Below are 19,367 nucleotides of genomic sequence, written 5' to 3'. Positions count from 1 at the left end.
AAGTTTAAATCAGGTCAATAAGTTCAAACCAGGTCCAATAACTTTATTTTCTGAAGTTCACTCTCTTGTATATTTTGTATATAGGTTCCAAAAGTTTCAATCATATTCAATCAGTTCCGATAAGCCCACAACTTATACGGTGAAGAAAAGACACTCTAAATTGAGACACAACGGCAAATAACAATTTTCATCTCACTCACCCAAGTAGGGTAAAAAAAAATTCCTTTTAGAAGGGGTACCCAAAGTAGGGTAAATAATAGCAGAGCATGCAGTATTGAAATTGATTATACTTTCATTCCTTCACTCAATTTCCATGACAACAATAATACCTGCAGACCTCATCACTCTCACTTAACGTAAAGCTAACGCCATTCTCTCTCCTTACTTTCCCCTCTTAAAGCTCAATCTTCCATTCTACTATCTCTTTCATATTCCCTTCTCTTTTCTTCCTCAAAAAACCCCCCAAAATTCTCCAACTTTTCCCTAAAACTATTCGAAAATCTCATAAACCCAGTTCAATTTCTTCCTCAAATACTCCAATTCTGCAATAATTTCACAACCCCAGAACCTAAAACTTAAGAATTTTAGGTCCTAAAAGTCATGAGAGACAGAGGAAAAAGAGAGCTTGAAGCATATAATAACAACAATAATGGAGAAGATTATAGTAACTTTGTTGGTGAAAACAATTATTTCCCAGAATTTCCATGCAAAAAACACCCAAATTCATCATTTTCTTCTTCTTCTGCAGGTGGGATTTGTGCTTATTGTCTTACTGATAGACTAGCTCAACTAGTTTGTCCACAATGTGGTGAGCAAAGGCTTTCTTCCTATTGTTCTTGCTCTAGTAATCATCATAATAATAATACTAATAACTTCTTCACTAGCTATGATACCTCCTCTTCCTCCACCACCACGGCCGATGTCGGAAGAATCTCATTCTTGCTTGAGAATGACAAGAGTAGTGATGAGATCTCGAGTTCGAGACCGAAAACCGGCCGGAAATCTTATAGTAACAACCATGATGAGTTCACACATCTTAGGAGAAGCAATAGCATTTCTACTGCTGCTGTGAACAACAATAATAATAACAATAATAATAATGGGTCAAGACCAGAAACAGGTAAGTTTTGGAAGATTGGGAGGTTGTTTAGGAAAAAGAAAGACAAGAACAACCACAGTAACAATCATTACAACAATGTTAATGTTGAGAGTAGTAATGTTAATAATAATGAGGAAAATCATGAGTGTAATGGGGTTTCGAGATCAAGATCACTTTGCAGTTTCAGGGGATTTTATGATACTGATCAAGAAAATGGAGGATTTGCAGTTTCATCTTCATCAGCTGCAAGAGCTTCGAGTGTAAGCACCGGGAATTTCGTCTTGGATTCAGCGAAAATGAGCTGTTTTAGTGAGTCTGAAGCAAGAATGAGCAACTTTGATTACTGTGATGCTTCTAATTTCATTGGTACAAACAAGAGTAATATATTCTCATTCAAGGAGACTGAGTTTGTTAGTAGTGAAGATCACGCTTTCATTGATTTGAAGCTGCATGATATGTCGTCAGAAACCTCCAGAGGGCCGCCTGATCTTGCTGCTATGAGGAGGAGTGGCCTTGGTTTATCTACCAAGGAATACGGGTATCGAGGCGGAGGTGGTGGTGGTGGTGGTGATGTTATGGGGCATCATGAGATGTTAAGAAATGGTGGAGGGTCTTGTAGAATTAGTAGTGTTAGTGAGAGGGAATTGAGGAAATGCAGAAAGAGTTACAAGGTTTGGAAATGGTTTTCTAGGCATCCGAATAATTCTGACAAATTTGATGATGATCATGCTTTCAATTCATGAGAATTAATTCATGTGTTCTTAATACTTTCCTAGTATCATTTCTTTTCTTTTTTTTTTTCTTTTTTTTTTAATTGTTTAAGTTCATTTGGAAGAAAATGAGGTAATGTAGCTTTATGTTAGATGAAGAAAATGCTAATTTTACAGCAACAATCAAAGGGGATTTCTGTTCTTAATGCTTGTTTTGTTGTTAGTATATAGAATTTTTCTTTTTTTTTCCGCATTTTCCATCGTACTTTGATTCTACAGAGCGCAACAAGCTGGCAAAAGAGCAATGATGTAAACAGAACTCGATGCTAGTTCTTGATTACCTTTTGTATATAATTGGAAGTGATTGTGTTGCATAACGGGTACCACGTTTTAACTTGGTCAAACTTTTGGTACGAGCATGCTAAGAATTATAATTTTTACAAAAGTAGTGGGCTTACTATTGTGTCAATTTTTTGTTTGGTTGGGATGTTCTCTTTTCCCTCGTGTCTCATGTCAAACATGAGACATTATTGCATCAAAAGTATGATTATATTTGTAGTTGCTGGATTCTACTGTCATATTCATATATTATGCTACTGGAGTCACATGCATGATCGATAGTACACATATTTTTCCAGCCCAAAACTACAATAAGTAAGGCCCGTCTACATGTACAATTGCAGTTAGCCAGCCCAAGATTCTGCCTGTGACATCAAACCTCTCAAAGATTCTTTGGCTGCTAATCAGTCAACACGTGGCCCAATAAGGTACTTAAAGAGCTGACTCAGCTATTGAAAAAGGTAAGCTACCACTTATCCGACGTGGCCCAAACAAAATTTGCCAAATTGCATTCACAAATTCTTATTTACAATGGGTGTACAATAAATATTGTACACCAAAGTAAAAGTTAACTCAAAATGCTTAAAAGTTAAGCTTATATATGTAAAAGTTATGTATTTTTTAGTGATAAATTTTTTAATTTTAGTAAAACTTATTTCTTTAAAATGACAAATAATGTATAAAATTAATCATTTAACCATTTAAAATGTTTATCTATCAATTTTTTTTATTACTAATATAAAAGTTAATCAAAACTAGGTTAAAGTTACAAAATATTGAGTAAAAGTTATCTTGGTGTACAATAAATTTATTGTACACCTAGTGCGCACAAGACCTTTTGAATTTCATTAGGAAAACAATCAGGTTTAACTGAAAAGTATAATACATGGCGAATATTCAAAAAAGAGAAATCACGTAAGTGATCTTAAGCGTGAGCAAATCCATACATCCATGCATGCGCTATTTTATCTAAACACATCTTCTCTCATTTAATTGACATCTGTATTTCGGAGATATGTTAAATTAGTGAATCTTTTACTGCCTTAATTGCGTTGGTTAATAAACATTTTGAGATGTTGATTGTTTTCTCCTTGGTATTTAAGATGGAATGTGTTAAAATTAAAGCAGCTTTAACTTTTTGTTTGGATTGATCATATGTGGATTACCTATTAGTAGGTAAAATAAAATAGATCTGTAAAAGTGTATTCTGTTTTGTTCTCACTTTATATACCTTAGATCATAACATCGAGATTATTGAACTACATACCTACTCCTTTGCAATTAGGAGCTGAGGTAGCCTGCACAGTCAATTGGATCGATCAGTTTTCATTTGGATTCGTTTAAAAATTATTCTAAAAGGTCTTATTATTTTCATTTTCGAAGTTAGATACTTTTTGAAAAAATTATATATTTTTGAGAATAGGTTGAAATTTTAAAGTCAAGTTAATTTTATTAACTGTAAATTTTATATCTATTCGTCGTAATTAAGACAATGAGAATATAAGAGGGAGTATGCTTTACAAAGGAGGCTTCAGGCTTGCACGATGCTTGAAGGTCAATTGTTTACACCTACTACTACGTAAGGCCTATTGACCAAATGGGTATAAAAGTTAACACCCTTTTACCACTTGGGTATAAAATTTATCAACGGCCACATTTGGGTATAAAAGTTAACACAAGGCGACGTTTTCACCTATTTTTTGGTCGAAACTCGCACGTGTCATACATTGTCCCAAACTCACGCGTTTTCTCCCTTTTTAAATTATTTTACTTACTTTTTTTCCAATTCAATGACTTCTCTTATTTACAGAGTTTACTTACTTTTTGTTATTTTTTCTCCCTTCATTTCTACTCTTTATTTCTCTGTTCTCACTATTTTGACTTATTAACAAAGATGATTAGGTTTGTACAACTTTTATGTCTTTTGGGTTATCTTTTAGGTTGTATTTTGTTTAATCAAATTAGCTTCTTTATGTGTTATGATCAAGTCAATACTTAATGAGTGTGTACCGGATTTTATAGATAAATTACTTGAGCACAAGATCCCTTTTATGAATGTTTGGTATGCTAAACAATTTCTTGAGCATATGTAGTACTAACTTTATTTTGTTACATTTAATTTCATACAAACCAAATATTTGTTCAACTTCTCTTTAAATTAAATAAAATAAAATAAACTCTAACGGATTTTTACCAGTGTAATTATAAATACTAGTTTAACGACAATCGAGCTAACTATCATAATTTGAATGAGTAGAAATAAAATAAAATAAATGGAGAAACAATAAAATAAGGTAGCAAAATAAAGTAAATTGGTAGAAATAATTTATATTGAATTAAATAGGTAGAAAGATAAGAGAATGAAGAAAAACAAATTAAATGGGTTGAAATAATAAAAGAAGGCATAAAACCATATTAGATGGTTGAAATACTAAAAACAAGCATAAAACCGAATGAAATGGGGGCAGTGTATGACACGCGCAAGTTTCGACGAAAAAATAGGTGAAAACGTCACCGTGTGTTAACTTTTATATCCAAATGTCGCCGTTGATAAATTTTATACCCAAGTGGCAAAAGGATGTTAACTTTGGTCAATTGGCCACTACGTATTATTAGTAATAATTAATGAAAATAAAAGAAAATGAGAACATGAATCTTAATTCTCGACGAGTACAATACATTTTACATCCCATACAAAGAATTCAAGATTTGACAAAATTTTTGTTAACTGTAGTACTCCGTAGTTTTTAACTTTCAAGAGTCGTAAGACAAGGTTGGAAATTACAAACAATTGAACGAGTTCTTTGGCTTAGATTGGTTAATGTATAAATTTGGGTTAATATCAAATTTTAATGGGAGTTTTTACGGAGTACTTCGACTATGTTTTAGAACTCGTTTTTACGAATTACTTTAGTTAACTAATTAACCAATGTTAATATGATTAGCGTTTTACAAATGTTAATATGATTAACATTGGGGGTCCTTAAGAGAAATGAGCACAAAACTAAGGGAAACTGATTTTGCTACATTAGTTTATTTGATTTTAGCACATCATTTGTGAGAGAATAAAAAATTGTGCATTTGTGCTCTACTTACATGAGGTGTGCTAAAATCGAGGTTGTCGATGCGGATATCAGTTATATATGGCAAATATATAACACCCCACAAAACGACAAAATAGAAAACAGGGCAAAATACCATTTATGTAAAAAAAAGCACCATTTTTGTAAAAACAGTACCATTTATGTTAAAAAAAAGTATAATTTCTTTTTTTTTAAAAGTACATTTTCTTTCAAAAAAGTACTATTCAATTTTTGTCTTTTTTCAATTTTGGTTTTTGTTGTGAACTTATGATATGCATGAGGAAACACATATAGTTATGTATTTGAGTTCCTCAAAATCAACCAAGTGGTATGCCAAATAATATTCAAAACTAAGCTACGTATGACATCATCGATTCATCATTCTTGTTAGTTTCACATAGTTCCTCAAGAGGGGGGGGGGGTGAATTGATAATTTAAACGATTAGGAACAGAAACAGTAAAGGATGCAAGCGAGATTTAGCGTGAAAAACTCTCTAGGCCCAATAGAGAGGAAAAAAACCATGACCCCTTTGGGGACTTAAACACATTCACTAATTAGGCAAAACAACTCAGTTTTTACAAACCTAATCTACTCGGGCAACAATCTGTGAATCGCCTCTGATTACAGATAACCAGGAACAACCCCTCGTTGTTCCTTCCCTTATGGAAACAGTCCCTCAACTGCTTCACCTCACATATCTCTCGTGAGATCTTCTCTCTTGCTCAAGTAAGCATGACTCAGGCTTATCATACAATAACTCAACACTTCAATCAGAAAGAATAGATATTAACTAATACCAACACAAGATACAAAACCAAGTAACAAATACTGCTCTATATGGGAACAGGAACAAACTCTAAAAATTAAGACTTTAAGGCGATACCTGAAAACTCCGGATTAATGCTAATAAGTCTGATAAATCTTTTCGTGAAGAACTTGAGGTTTATTGATATGATTCTAAGTGTTTAACCTAGAAACCCTAGATTCTAATTCAACACTAATTATGACTCTTTCAAAAGATAGATTTTTACAAATAAATCGTTAAAACGCGTTTTGGTAAAAATCTATCTCTACGATTATAAGAGTTGTAGAGCAACTTAAATTCTCAAGAGTATAACCTCAAGTAGGATAGTAAATTCAGTTTAAACTCGACTTATCCTTTTGAAAACAAAACCGAATTACTTTTGGTTTAAGATACGAATTTGACTAAACAAATAAATCTTGACTTGACTTTTACGAAAGACTCTGTTCCCATACTAAGCAATATCTTAAGTACATTGGTCTTATACCTTTGGTGTTTATAACACTTCCTTAGTTTCACTCTTCTTGATCCTCGATTTAATCTTTCTACGAGTCTTTGACTTGATTTCTTCATAGCTCCTTAGCTGACTTCTTCATCTGCTTTTGACACCACGAACACTGTGGACTTATAGTGACCTATTCCTGACATTCCTTAGATAACAGTCGTAAGTATAGTTTAAGCTTGTAATCATCAAAACCCAGGAATCAACAAGGAGAAGAGAGTACATGTACCTTTAAAGGGTAAAATTTGAGTCGGTCAAATCTCTAACTTATGGACCTGACGTAAATTTCTACTGAGTTCGGTTGAAATCGGATTTTGGTCAGATGATTCATGACAAGTGGTTCAATTAATTGAAAGAAAACGTTGACCAAATAATTACTTGAGAAAGTTGGGGGGTTGCGTTGATATTTGTAGGAATAGTAGAGTATAATTACTGAATACTGACCCATATATATGGCATAGTAATGGAGGGCACGGGTAAGATCTTGTCTACGTTACCAAAAGGCTAAAAGAGATCCCCAACTATCCCCAATTGTAGTAGTACGTACAGTAAGTTTGCATGCTTTAGTGTTTAGTCAGTCAAGCAATGAGCTGTTGTTTTGTTGTAAATCACAAGTCACATGTTTATTTATGACTCTCTTTTCTCCTTTCTCCCACCCTCTTATAAATCTCACAATACATTACAATAACCCAAAGACTTAACCTTCCAACATTATACTACACTTCGTATTCACAAAATGTCAATACTAACATTCTTCATCCTATTCCTCTTCCTTTCTCCTTTCTCGTCTTCGTCGTCGTCGTCCTTGGGGCTTGTCGAGGCCATAAGGCCGCTAATAACTTCAAGTTTCAAGGATAAATCCATGTCATTTCTTCCACGACCAATAATTGGGTCGCCCGTCCCTCCAAATGGGTTCACCGGTAAGGAGTTGGAAGATTGTCTACCAAAGAGGTTTCGACACAATTCCGCCCCTAGCCATTATGTCAACTACCACACCTTGGATCAAACGTTGTGTTCCAACGACAAAGGAAAATTACCAACTACCACACCATGAATTGAACAAGCGACTATGGCTTACGTTTCATCAAGTTATCCACGTTTATTCAATTCCAACACAAACTATGCAATACAAAGACAAATGCTGTTTATAATCGTTCAATTCATATACTATACAACAACCAAATGTGTGAAAAGATTTTATATTAATATTTTACATGTATCTTCTGAAATTTAGTGGAACGATATAATACTATGTGAATTAACATCTATTACATTACTGTACATAAACTATGGATTTTATTTAGTCATCAATTACGTAAATATAGCAATGTTTCAGTTTTATAATTTCATTTTTTTATATATTGTACAACTTTCAGAGAGGTGAGATATTTAGTCTACATTGGTCTGACTGACAGAGTGAATTAACTACATTTGATAGAGTCATGGTCTCATGGGGGTGGGGGTGGGGGTGGGGGCAAAGAAAGGAAAAAAACGCACTTCATGAATTCCTTCTTGCTTCAACGCTTTTAAAAGCTGGCGAATTTTACCAATGAAAATCTGATCCAGTGGTTAACTGTTTAAAACACTTAGACAATTCCAAGGCCACTCCTCCTCATAGCAGCAAGATCAGGCGGCCCTCTGGAGGTTTCTGACGACATATCATGCAGCTTCAAATCAATGAAAGCGTGATCTTCACTACTAACAAACTCAGTCTCCTTGAATGAGAATATATTACTCTTGTTTGTACCAATGAAATTAGAAGCATCACAGTAATCAAAGTTGCTCATTCTTGCTTCAGACTCACTAAAACAGCTCATTTTCGCTGAATCCAAGACGAAATTCCCGGTGCTTACACTCGAAGCTCTTGCAGCTGATGAAGATGAAACTGCAAATCCTCCATTTTCTTGATCAGTATCATAAAATCCCCTGAAACTGCAAAGTGATCTTGATCTCGAAACCCCATTACACTCATGATTTTCCTCATTATTATTAACATTACTACTCTCAACATTAACATTGTTGTAATGATTGTTACTGTGGTTGTTCTTGTCTTTCTTTTTCCTAAACAACCTCCCAATCTTCCAAAACTTACCTGTTTCTGGTCTTGACCCATTATTATTATTGTTATTATTATTGTTGTTCACAGCAGCAGTAGAAATGCTATTGCTTCTCCTAAGATGTGTGAACTCATCATGGTTGTTACTATAAGATTTCCGGCCGGTTTTCGGTCTCGAACTCGAGATCTCATCACTACTCTTGTCATTCTCAAGCAAGAATGAGATTCTTCCGACATCGGCCGTGGCGGTGGAGGAGGAGGAGGAGGAGGTATCATAGCTAGACTCACCAACGAATTTGTCTTGGAATGAAGAGTTACTTGGGGAAGGAATTTCTAAATTTTTAAATTGATTTTGACACTTTTTCTCAAGTAAAAAAAATGTGCTCCAATAGTGAATACCGAGTAACTTCATACTCCGTACAATATTTACAAAATATCAAATTCTAATTCGAAGTATTTCATACTCGAAAAGGCAAGTACGTGTATTTAATTTCAGAATTACCGAAGAATGGTGTCAAATATACGAGGGTGCTAATGTACTATACAGAATTTGGAGGGTGGTTCTGCCGCGAAGCAACACTATTATCATTTGTGCAATAACAAATCTTTTGTTTTCGATTTAGAAGAGAATTCTGTGATTAAAACATTACTACGTAGTATCACAGATTTGGATGAAACATTCAAGACTAGAGGGAATGTTTCCACCCAGGCACCCAAAAATGCCAGCCTTGAGTCTTTACCATTATTATCCTTGTCTAGTCATTTTGTGTTTCTTTAAACTAATTAGTAATTTCAACTAATCATACTTAATTAAGTGGATAGTAAAATCCAAGTAGCTTATAACTATGACATGCATTATACCAATTCTTTTGTTAATAAGTTTTTATTTGAGGAAGAAAAGAATTATTTGATGGAATGTGCATTATAACAGATTTTGTTGAAGTGGTCAAGCCTCAGGAATTGCATCTTGCCAGCCATACTTTTCGGGTAAGATAAACTGCGCTAAACTCACCTCTTCTAGACAAATTGCAAACTTAAAACTATCAAGATATTGATGATTTGATGCCTTGGGTTCATCTAAAGGCTGAGTAGTATATACTACCTCCGTTTCATAAAGATCTTACGGTTACTATTTGCACAAATAATAAGACAAAAATGAAAAAGTTAGTTGCAGATAATTAAATATGGATGAAGTAAGAAAAATGTGTAAAAAAGTGGGTGGTTGTAAGAAAAAAAATGAGTAATGTAAAAGAAATTAAGTGGAAAATTATAAATATTGCGGGGGTAAGAAAGGTAAGGTACTCTGTAGTAAATTTTATTTTCATGTCCAATAATAAAATAAAACAAAGTATAAAGAACATTATGAAATAGACTAAAACGGAAGTGTAAAGATCATTTTGAAATGTAGGTAGTATAGCACAATTAGGGTTGACAAAAGTTGACCCGACCTGATAACCTGACCCGAAAATAGCGGGTTTGAGTTCAGATTTTCAACCCGATTAATTAAATGGGTAGATACGAAGCCGACCTGAAGTTAAATGGGTTAGGTTAAGGTTGAAAATATCAACCCGAAACCAACCTGTGTAACCCGATTGTTTATATGGGTCAAAATCAAAAAGTTCAAAAAAGACATTGAAAATTTAAAACAGTAGTTTAAATAGTTTAGAAAAAACGATTTTTTTAAAAAACAACCGGAGTTTCTATATGCTAAGGAAAAACAATACGGAGTAGCTTGATGCACTAATGGCCCAAGCCCAAAGTTACTTCACTTTTATCCTAAATTTTTCTAACTACAAAACTTACCTAACCCTAAATTTCTACCCTCCACTCTCTCACTCTCTCGATCAGTCTCTCTCTCACTCTCTCAGGGGGCGTTTGGTTCGCGTAGTGATATGGGTTTGGAATCGAGAATGAAATCATGGTGGTATGGGGTTGGAACTTGATTCTTCATACTATGTATTTGGTTATATCCGGGAATGAACATTTTTCTTTTATTTGATACCTAAAGTTTGGAATGAGTCATACCTACCTCCCCCTTGGTGTTTCTAAAACCCATACCTTGTAGGTTTGAGGTATGGGTTTAGAAAATGATTTTTTCTAAACCAAACACAAGGTATATGTTTTGATCATTCCAAACCCATACCTCATACCAAAAATCTGCGAGCCAAAAATATTGCGCCGCTTCCTCTACTCAACAGCTCAGTGCACCGCTTCCTCTTCAGTCTTCACTCGGTAATGTTCTTACTTCACTGATTCTTTATTCATTTTCTTTGTTGTTCTTCCTCTAATATATGCTAATTTTTTTGATTTTTTTTGATTTTATATATGCTGAATTTATGCTAAATGTTAAATACTCCGTATATGCTAATTTTGTCGATTTTATGCTAATATATGCTAATTTTGTCGATTTTATGTTCTAATATATGCTAATGTTGTCGATCTTATGCTCAATATATGCTAGTTTTGTCGATTTTACTGGCTGATGTTAAATAAGTATACTAATGTGGATTTTTAATGGCTGATTTTATGTTGATTCGTGGCTATTGTTTGGACCTTTGGCTTGTTAATTTAGTGGTATACTTTAAGGAGTGGTTGATTACTTGATTTTGTGCATTTCGAATTCATGGTTGCTGATGTGGTTATTAATAGTTCATTTTAGAGTAATGTTTATAGTTATTTATCATCCAATGCTTGTGAGTTAAATGGCTGGCCATGAGAGCAACTCCAATGGTGGGCTACAAGGTGATGTAGCTAAGTTTGCCACATCATATTTCTAGCCACAATCATTTTAAGTTACAAACTTTCACATTGGTGGACTACAATCCCTTGTAGCTCCCTATAATATTTATTTCATATTTTCCCCTTTTATTTTTTGAGCTACCTGCCCAAAATAGCTACAATGTTTTAGTAGCTGTTGATGTCATTATTGCAACAATGGTGGGCTACCTGCTCATATGTTCTTTTTTTTAGTGAGCAGGTCCATTTTCCAACCATTGGAGTTGCTCTGAAGGGTCTGACCAAATAGAGTGAATGTAGAAGGGGATGATATTCTATTATCAATGTCACCACCAGTTGAGGCTCATCGACCATCCTCCTCCAACAATATTTGATGTTGTGTACTTGTTTTAAAAACTCTAAGTATGTGTAATTTGTGCCTTTCATGGCAATTTATATTTGGTCTATAAAACTCTTCTAATACTTTGTGCAAACTTATTTGGGTGTGCTAACTTAATGGCACCTTTAGCTCCTAGACCTTTAATACTTTAACTCTTTAAGAGTTTAACTTTTGTGTAAAATATTCAAGTTTAACTTTTGTGTAAAATATTCAAGTTGAACTTATCAGGAGCTGTTGCCTTTAGAGGCTGAATTCTAAATTTTTACTGTCTAAACTTGTTTGTAGTATGAGTATGTACTGTTTGGGTTAACCTGAACCTGAACCTGAAAGTAGCAAGTTTGGCTTGATTTTTATTGTGATTTTTAAAATATATGAAATTTTCAGGTCAAAACAGTTCAGATTCAGGTTGACCTGATAGTCAACAGATGAGGTTCAGGTTTAGGTTTTCAACCCGAATATTTAAACAGATCAGGTCCGTGTACGGGGTAGTCCGACCCAACCTGATCTGATTGCCACCCCTAAGCAGAATGCTTAGTTATTTGTTTTCTAGCCTAGAGACTTTGAGTATGATTATTCTCTTGTACTCTTGTCCATGCTTATCGCAGCGGTGGTTCTTCCCTCTTGAATTTTATTTGAAATGGGGGGCACTACAGCAGTCTTGGTGGTTCCATTGGTGGCAATTTCTATTGGAGCCTCTGCTAGTGATCCTGACATGCTTCAAGATGTTTGCGTTGCTGATGGTATCAGGTAAGTCTTCATCATAAAATAGTTGTTTTAGAACTCTCGTATGATCAAATAAGAGGTGTATGATCTGTAGTATCAGGAATACTAGTGAATGGGTTTACCTACAAAGATATTAGCACAATATCCCCACTAGACTTCTTCTTCACTGGGATTTCAAAACCAGGCCAAATCACAAACACTATCCTTGGTTCAAAAGTCCATGGTTCATGCTGACTTTGCTCCCTATGGTCTAAACCCACCTCACATTCACCTCCATGCCACTGACATGCTCTTTGTTCTACAAGGAGAACTATATGTTGGCTTCATAACCACCAGCAATAAGCTTATTTCCAAGGTTGTTAAGGCCGGTGAAGTATTTATTTTCCCTAGAGGTTTGGCTCACTTCCAGAAAAACATGTCCAAATACCTAGCTGCTGTTTTAGCTGCCTTCAACAGCCAACTTCCAGGCACTCAACAGTTTGCAGCTGCTCCCGTGCCTAATGATGTGTTGGCTAAGGCCTTTAACATTGACCAACACAATGTTGAGAAGATCAGGGCTGGCCTTACTCCAAAAAAAGTAAGTTTTTTCCTTGGCTATTTAACACGAATCTTAAATTCACGTGTTAGTTTGTGATATTGGCATTGATTTGGCAATAAGGAATTAAGGAATGTTAATAGTTGATTGAATTAATTTTTTTTCGTTATTGAATTATTTTGTGTTTTCCATATTGTTGAGACTGTTGTTCTTTATTGGTGTTGATTAATACAAATTGTTGGCTAAACAAATCTGTATAATTTGGCAATATGAAATACGTTGTTTCTTGTAGTATCCAAGATAAAATGGAAGCAAAGACATTGCTATGACTGCACAAAGCAATTAGTCAAGTGTTTGGCTTCCGAAGTTATCAGATCACATAATCAGATTTGCCACCAAGTTACAAATTTTGCGCCATGACAGTATCCAGTTTCTTCATATCTTTTAGTAAATTGTGATACTCCTGCAGTCCTGCAGCTCCTGAACTATTCTTCTTGTTCAAGGAAGGACTTTGTATGGAGTATAAGTTTCTAGAAAGTGCCTTGTTAGATCACAAGATTTGAACCGAGGGCTTAATTATGAAAAGTTTTTAGGAGGCGTTTGTTTTGGGGTCTTCGGGGTAAGGGTAAGAACATCAACAAGGCTGATTTCCTTAAATGTTGTTTGTTAGGTCAATTTATTTACCCCTCCCTCCTCTTATCCCCAAAGTCCTCTAACCCCATCCACCCCACTTACCATTTCTCTCCTCCGGTCACCTTGACCACCACACCACCGCTCGGCCCAACAACCAGAACCACCCCCAGTCCACGGCTTCAACCCCACCACCAGTCCACCCCAATGCTCAACCAGATCACAAAGAAACCCATCTAACATCCATAGAATCCACCCATAACCAAACAAGCCACCACTTGGCACGAAATACACCCACTTAATCAAGGCAATACAAAACTTATGTAAGAGTTGTGATCCAAATTAACTAAAATATACTACGATTATTAGTTGACTTAGGTTTATGCTCTGTTTCAAGTAATAGATCAATTATCGTACTACTGATCTCCATGTCCTTAAATAATACTCTGCACTTCGTATGCCATACTACAGTAATAACTTTTGTTTATGTGGTCTGAAAGTTGTTCAAGAGTTGTTCACTAAGAACATGAACAACTATCAGATCTACCCCCCCCCCCCCCCCACCCCCCCCCCCCCCCCCAACACATATAAACCAAAAAAGAACAGAAAGTCTGAGACTTAACCTAGTTCATACCATCATAGTAAGACAGTGTGATACTTCTAAAATAACACTTTACAAGAAAGGTCACTGGTTTAAAACTCTTTTCAAATTGCATGTATATTAATTATTTTTGTATTTATTTCTTCAAATACAATACTCCCACAAATTCAAAGACATGAGAAATAAAAAATCTAGTACGTGTATTACATATTAGTTATATTAGTTGATGTATGTACTTGTACTACGTATTAGTTATATTAGTTGATGTATGTGACAAACTAACAAAGTGAAAATGAATAAAGCATTTGCAATATACTAAAAGACGACGAGTACTCTAGAATTTACCAGAGTTTATGATCAGACGTGATGGATTTGACTGGAAACTTGGAAAGTAAACCCCTCTGAACAACATATTTGAAATATTTGTGTATATCACTTTAATACCTTCAAATACAGTCATATATCAGTCAAAGCTCGCTACAGATACCGTATAAGTTCAACTGCATATTTTCCCTTCTTTGTTGTAATTATCTCGCCGATCTGCAAAGCGATCAACTACAACTCTATTAAAAAAAAAAGTTGCAACAGTAAATGGCATCAGCAGAAAATCTAGTATGCAAATTGCAAAACACACCTTCAGTCTCCCACTTCCACTGACTGAGACCATGTCACCAGTCCTAAGTGTAGCTCCATTTTTCGTCACGGTATTCCAGTTTATGCGGACATCTCCTTTGCTACAACAGGTACAAAGTTCATAATTAATGATCGGAATAGTATTGTAAATTTTACTTCTAGCTCATATATCATACATTTAGCATATAACTACTCCCTCCATTCCCAAGTAACAGGCCATAATTTCTATTATAGGTTGTCCGTCATGTCCCAATATGGTATATAAACCCTTTCTAGATCAAGTTAAATCTAAAGAAAATGAACAAATTTACATCGACGATATTGACATAATGGAAATTCAGAATAAAGCTTGCAACAGCAAATGCTAAGGACACTTTACAGCCAGAATCAATGGCTAAAATCCTAAAAGTTGTAGTTTGAATGGTGAGACAGGGTAATTGCAGTAAAAGTTTCCAAACAAAGCCGAGAAAACTGGTGAACAAGATGACATCCATAATCAAACATTATCCACCCACTATCCATTGTAAAAAACAGCATCCACTGAAAGATAAATGAAATGAAAGAGTAAGCTTACCTTATCAAGTCAGAAAATTTTGACCGTGAAATTTTAAATCCAGCACTAGCTATAGCATCAACTCTCAGTGAAGACTCTACAGTCTTTAGTGTCTTGGTGCTGCATTGAGCAAAAAAAGATGCCTATGGTATCGATACGAACAGATGTTGAAGAAGATATAACTAAAAAGTAAAAACTGATACTTGTACTTACGGTGTCGATTGTATTAGACGCGAAAGAACATTAACCAAAAAAATCCTACCTTGGTGGTTCATACTCGAGCTCTTCCAACGGTATCAATGTACAGGAGACAGGAACCTTTCCAACCTGCCACAGAAAAGCTGCTCACAAAAAGATTTTGGACATATTTTATTCAGTGATACTTAAATGTGTTCACCAGCCATCTTAAAGCTTCAACACCACAATCGTACAAATAAAACAGCTGAATCTCTCCTCTGAAGTCATGTGCATAAAAGGGATCCAATAGAAAGTACCCTAGTCCCTACCTTATCCAATGATGAAATCATATAATCAACAAGCTCGGGAACAATAAGAACTTGAGCACCCTTTTCGCCCTGTAAACCCGAAAATTTATATCAAGATACATCTTAAGAGTCATGACCATATATCATACATTAGACAACAACACAAATAATAACTTCTTGCAGCTTACTTATCATTTTCGAAACAAATCAGTGAATCACCCCCCCAACCCCCAAGGGTACTCTTTCAAGAACTAACTCACATGTTCTTCCACGCAGACAAAAAAATAAAACAAAAATGTCTATTTACCAGATTTAATTCTGACTAAGAAACATCATGCACCAAATTCATGCAAATTGTCAAACAGTACAGCTAACAACCAGTTACAGCAAACTATGTCAATAACCAGGTGCGGAAAACTAAGTCAGTAACCAGGTGCAGCAAATTGTCAAAATCTCCCATGCCTACATCTTTCTATTACTGTGCAATTGTCAAGAAATGTGGAACATAAAAGTCAAACGTAATTCATAACATACCTGAAGGAGGATATCTCCAAGCTTTTCTCTGGCAATCCCTGTGCCTAAAATTGAGCCAAGGAAGTCCCCGTGGGTCGGTGGTTGATACCCGAAGTTTCCTGTAATGCTAGACAGTAATCATCAAGCAATATATAATATTAAATAGTTATACGTTATATCCTTGGCTAGCAAAAGTTGGAAGTTAGGACATAGAATGCAAAATGATCTACCTTAATGCTGCAACTGTATCAGGATCAGTTCTAAGAACTTCTGGATGCCCAACTGAAAGTCGACACCGCTCTGCCTATAAGATTCAAATAAACTCAATTAAGTTAGAAGACGACTTTCAAAAAACAACAATTAGACTTACATTAGCCTCAAGAAAAAAATTGACCTCGAGATACCCGCCATTAGGAATAGCATTCACATCAGCTAATTTTTTCAAGGCTGCCATAGCCTCATTCAATATAGGTGGGGTAAGAAAATCTGTATGCAGGACTTCTCTTCTCAACGAAGCCCGATTTGCCTTGAATATAAAGCAAAAAGATCCAATTAGACTATCTGCGGATGTTGAGCTACAAGGCTTACAACCATGATTCCAGACTATAAGATAAGAGAAAGGCAATGCACGTACCATATCAAGAATGTGCTTGATCTGTTCAACAAGACTTCTGTCACTAATTCCTTTAAGTAATACATCCATGTCATTCTTTGTAGCGTGAGTTACTTGGCATACGTCTGCATGTTTGTCCCATAGACTGTTAAATTGAGATGTATACAGAAATAAGTCAAGAACTGATAGACGATAATTATGTAAATTAATTATTGTTATAATTGTTGATTATCAGACATGGTGGGTTGTTTTAGAGAAACTTGAGAGGAGAATAATGGAAGAAGAGGGAGGAAGGGGTGAAGATGGAGGCTAGGCGGTTGGAGCCTAACCGTTGGACCGCTGGAAGGAACGCTGACCTCCTCTGATACAGTTATACCATGTGAGAAATAATTCCTTTATGTTCCTAGTCATTGATTGAATGCTATATGCATCATACAAACTACAATTTAGGTTATAACTTAGGAAACTAATTATACATGCATATATACAAAAATAACAATAATTAATTTACATAGTTATCATCTATCAAGAACTTTTCTCATTTCTAGAGGTTAACGGCCAGTGTGAGTTCAAGAAAGCCTAATGATCCTATCATATACAGTAATCACATTACACACGGGTAAAGTTTAAAGACCAAAAAACAGAACATGCACACAGAAATAACTTTGTGTAGCCAATTAATTGCTTGCTTGTCAGCAAAGGTGACGCCTGAAGCTCAATCAACCTTTGCTAGATATACACATGTGGCCATATAGGAATCCTAGTGGGATACACCTCATCAAAGGAAGAATAATATAAACTAACCCATCCAACCAAATATATGTCCCTCCCTCGTCACTCTCTTTTTCGTTCTTCTTCCTTGGCCTTATACACGTGATCTCCTCCGTCCTGCCCACTACCAACCATTTCCTAACACAAGCTAGTTTGTAAGACTCGTGCAGCCTTATCCTGCCAACTATGCTGATTAACTATAAACTTAGATCTCCCACACCCTCTGAAAAGAGAAGCATGTATCCCTATTCTATAAGGGAACACATGAGATCTTAACTTTTTAGCGTCCGGTGTGAAATAACTATTACTCCGTATACCCTTACTAACGTGTTAAATTTGTTTAAATGAAGAAAACAATTAATTCATCTATTTCTAGAAAAGTATCATTTCAAACCAAAAATATACAATTTTCTATTTGTCAAAGCAATTACATACTACAACATTCATATGAAATGCCACACCCGCATAACACAAGTCACGGTAAATTCAAGTAGTCAGCACTATTTTACAGTTGTCTTTTTACGATTAATCATATAATAATGTCCTGTACTCAATGCATTCTCCTGAATCCACCTCAATAAGAAGTGAAAAGCTATTATTATTTGTTTTGAAATAAAAGGAGAAATTGGCCTTCTCAGGTTGGTAGGGGAAGATATTTCTCTAAGGCAATAGCACACTATACCAACAGTTAGGCTCCAAGCTTTCGACAACCATTCATAACAATGCCATCAAGTAATGCTACGGTGCTACCCATGATCTCCAAAGTCCATCATCTAGAGCTAAATTTCAACTCCAAATCCTTACAACATGCACTAACTTCAAAATCTTTTCATTAATTCATTCATACATTCATTCATTTTATATTTGAGCAAGAACTACGCAGTCTACATCACCTAAGCAAACGTTACAGCTTAAAATTCTTGTAATCCACAGAGGCTTTTCGTCGAACACTTAAAGTTCAATACAGAAAACCCCCAAGAAAAAACCATAAATGGGGTCAAAACAACAAATTCCAAATTCTTCACAAGAGGAACTTCATCATTCAATCCTCGGCAACAAAACATAAGCATATTACCCACAAAATATAAACAATTTGTCATTAATTCAACTTTTGTTGAAACTGCAATTTCTGGGTGCAGGTGAATCAGATGGCTTCTAAGAGAAAAATTGAAGAACTCAAATTGCGGAATTTTCAAAAAATGATACGAATTTGATTACCTGAAGGAATTGGTGATGAGGAGAGTGAAAATGGACGGAACGTTGGGCATTGAAGAAAGAGAAAGTTGCGATTAGGAACAGCGTTTGATAACAATCCTCTGTTTGGATTGACAAGAATAGTGGCAGCCATGGATTGAACCCGAGAAAAAACGCTCATTGTTTTTGATGGGATTGATGGATAGACACTCACTCGGTTACAGTTTACAGTTTACAGTTTACAGTTTAGTCAAGTCACAGGCTCGCAGCGTTTTGCAAATTGCGACCTTTCTGCAGGAAGAAGACCAAAATGGAAAATGGTTGATGTTACTCCCTAGTAAAGTACGGAATAGTAGGGGTTGAGTACAATAGGGCTAGCTGTCAAAATTTTAGAAATTGGAACTTGTTG

At 35.3% G+C, this 19,367-nt stretch overlaps 2 protein-coding genes and 1 pseudogene across 5 annotated transcripts; 2 read left to right on the top strand and 1 right to left on the bottom strand.

Moving 5' to 3' along the window:
- The first annotated feature begins 301 nt into the window (after positions 1 to 301).
- On the top strand, positions 302 to 2,015 carry LOC110783585 (uncharacterized). 2 transcript variants are annotated; one of them, XM_021987939.2, is made up of 2 exons: positions 669 to 808; positions 885 to 2,015. In XM_021987939.2, the coding sequence occupies exons 1-2, from the start codon at positions 804 to 806 to the stop codon at positions 1,840 to 1,842; spliced, it is 963 nt and encodes a 320-aa protein (XP_021843631.2). In that variant the 5' UTR covers positions 669 to 803; the 3' UTR covers positions 1,843 to 2,015. The 2 variants fall into 2 exon arrangements, with proteins under 2 accessions (XP_021843630.2, XP_021843631.2); XM_021987938.2 differs by having other exon boundaries at positions 302 to 2,015.
- A 10,329-nt stretch (positions 2,016 to 12,344) lies between these two features.
- LOC110783625 (germin-like protein subfamily 2 member 1) lies at positions 12,345 to 13,269 on the top strand (annotated as a pseudogene).
- Positions 13,270 to 14,483: 1,214 nt separating this feature from the next.
- LOC110783626 (uncharacterized) lies at positions 14,484 to 19,268 on the bottom strand. Of its 3 annotated transcripts, none has more exons than XM_056827616.1 (10): positions 18,983 to 19,268; positions 17,015 to 17,118; positions 16,775 to 16,906; positions 16,611 to 16,684; positions 16,402 to 16,507; positions 15,889 to 15,957; positions 15,645 to 15,709; positions 15,404 to 15,502; positions 14,831 to 14,930; positions 14,484 to 14,751 (listed from the first exon to the last, which is right to left on the bottom strand). In XM_056827616.1, the coding sequence occupies exons 1-10, from the start codon at positions 19,137 to 19,139 to the stop codon at positions 14,674 to 14,676; spliced, it is 984 nt and encodes a 327-aa protein (XP_056683594.1). In that variant the 5' UTR covers positions 19,140 to 19,268; the 3' UTR covers positions 14,484 to 14,673. The 3 variants fall into 3 exon arrangements, with proteins under 3 accessions (XP_056683594.1, XP_021843670.1, XP_056683595.1); XM_021987978.2 differs by having other exon boundaries at positions 14,484 to 14,736; positions 18,983 to 19,266; XM_056827617.1 differs by having other exon boundaries at positions 17,015 to 17,138; positions 18,983 to 19,192.
- Positions 19,269 to 19,367: the final 99 nt, after the last annotated feature.

The sequence above is a fragment of the Spinacia oleracea genome, chromosome 4 (assembly GCF_020520425.1).
Source record: "Spinacia oleracea cultivar Varoflay chromosome 4, BTI_SOV_V1, whole genome shotgun sequence".
NCBI lineage: Eukaryota > Viridiplantae > Streptophyta > Magnoliopsida > Caryophyllales > Amaranthaceae > Spinacia > Spinacia oleracea.
Note: the sequence above shows the minus strand (reverse complement) of the source record. Positions and strands in the feature narration are given on the sequence as shown.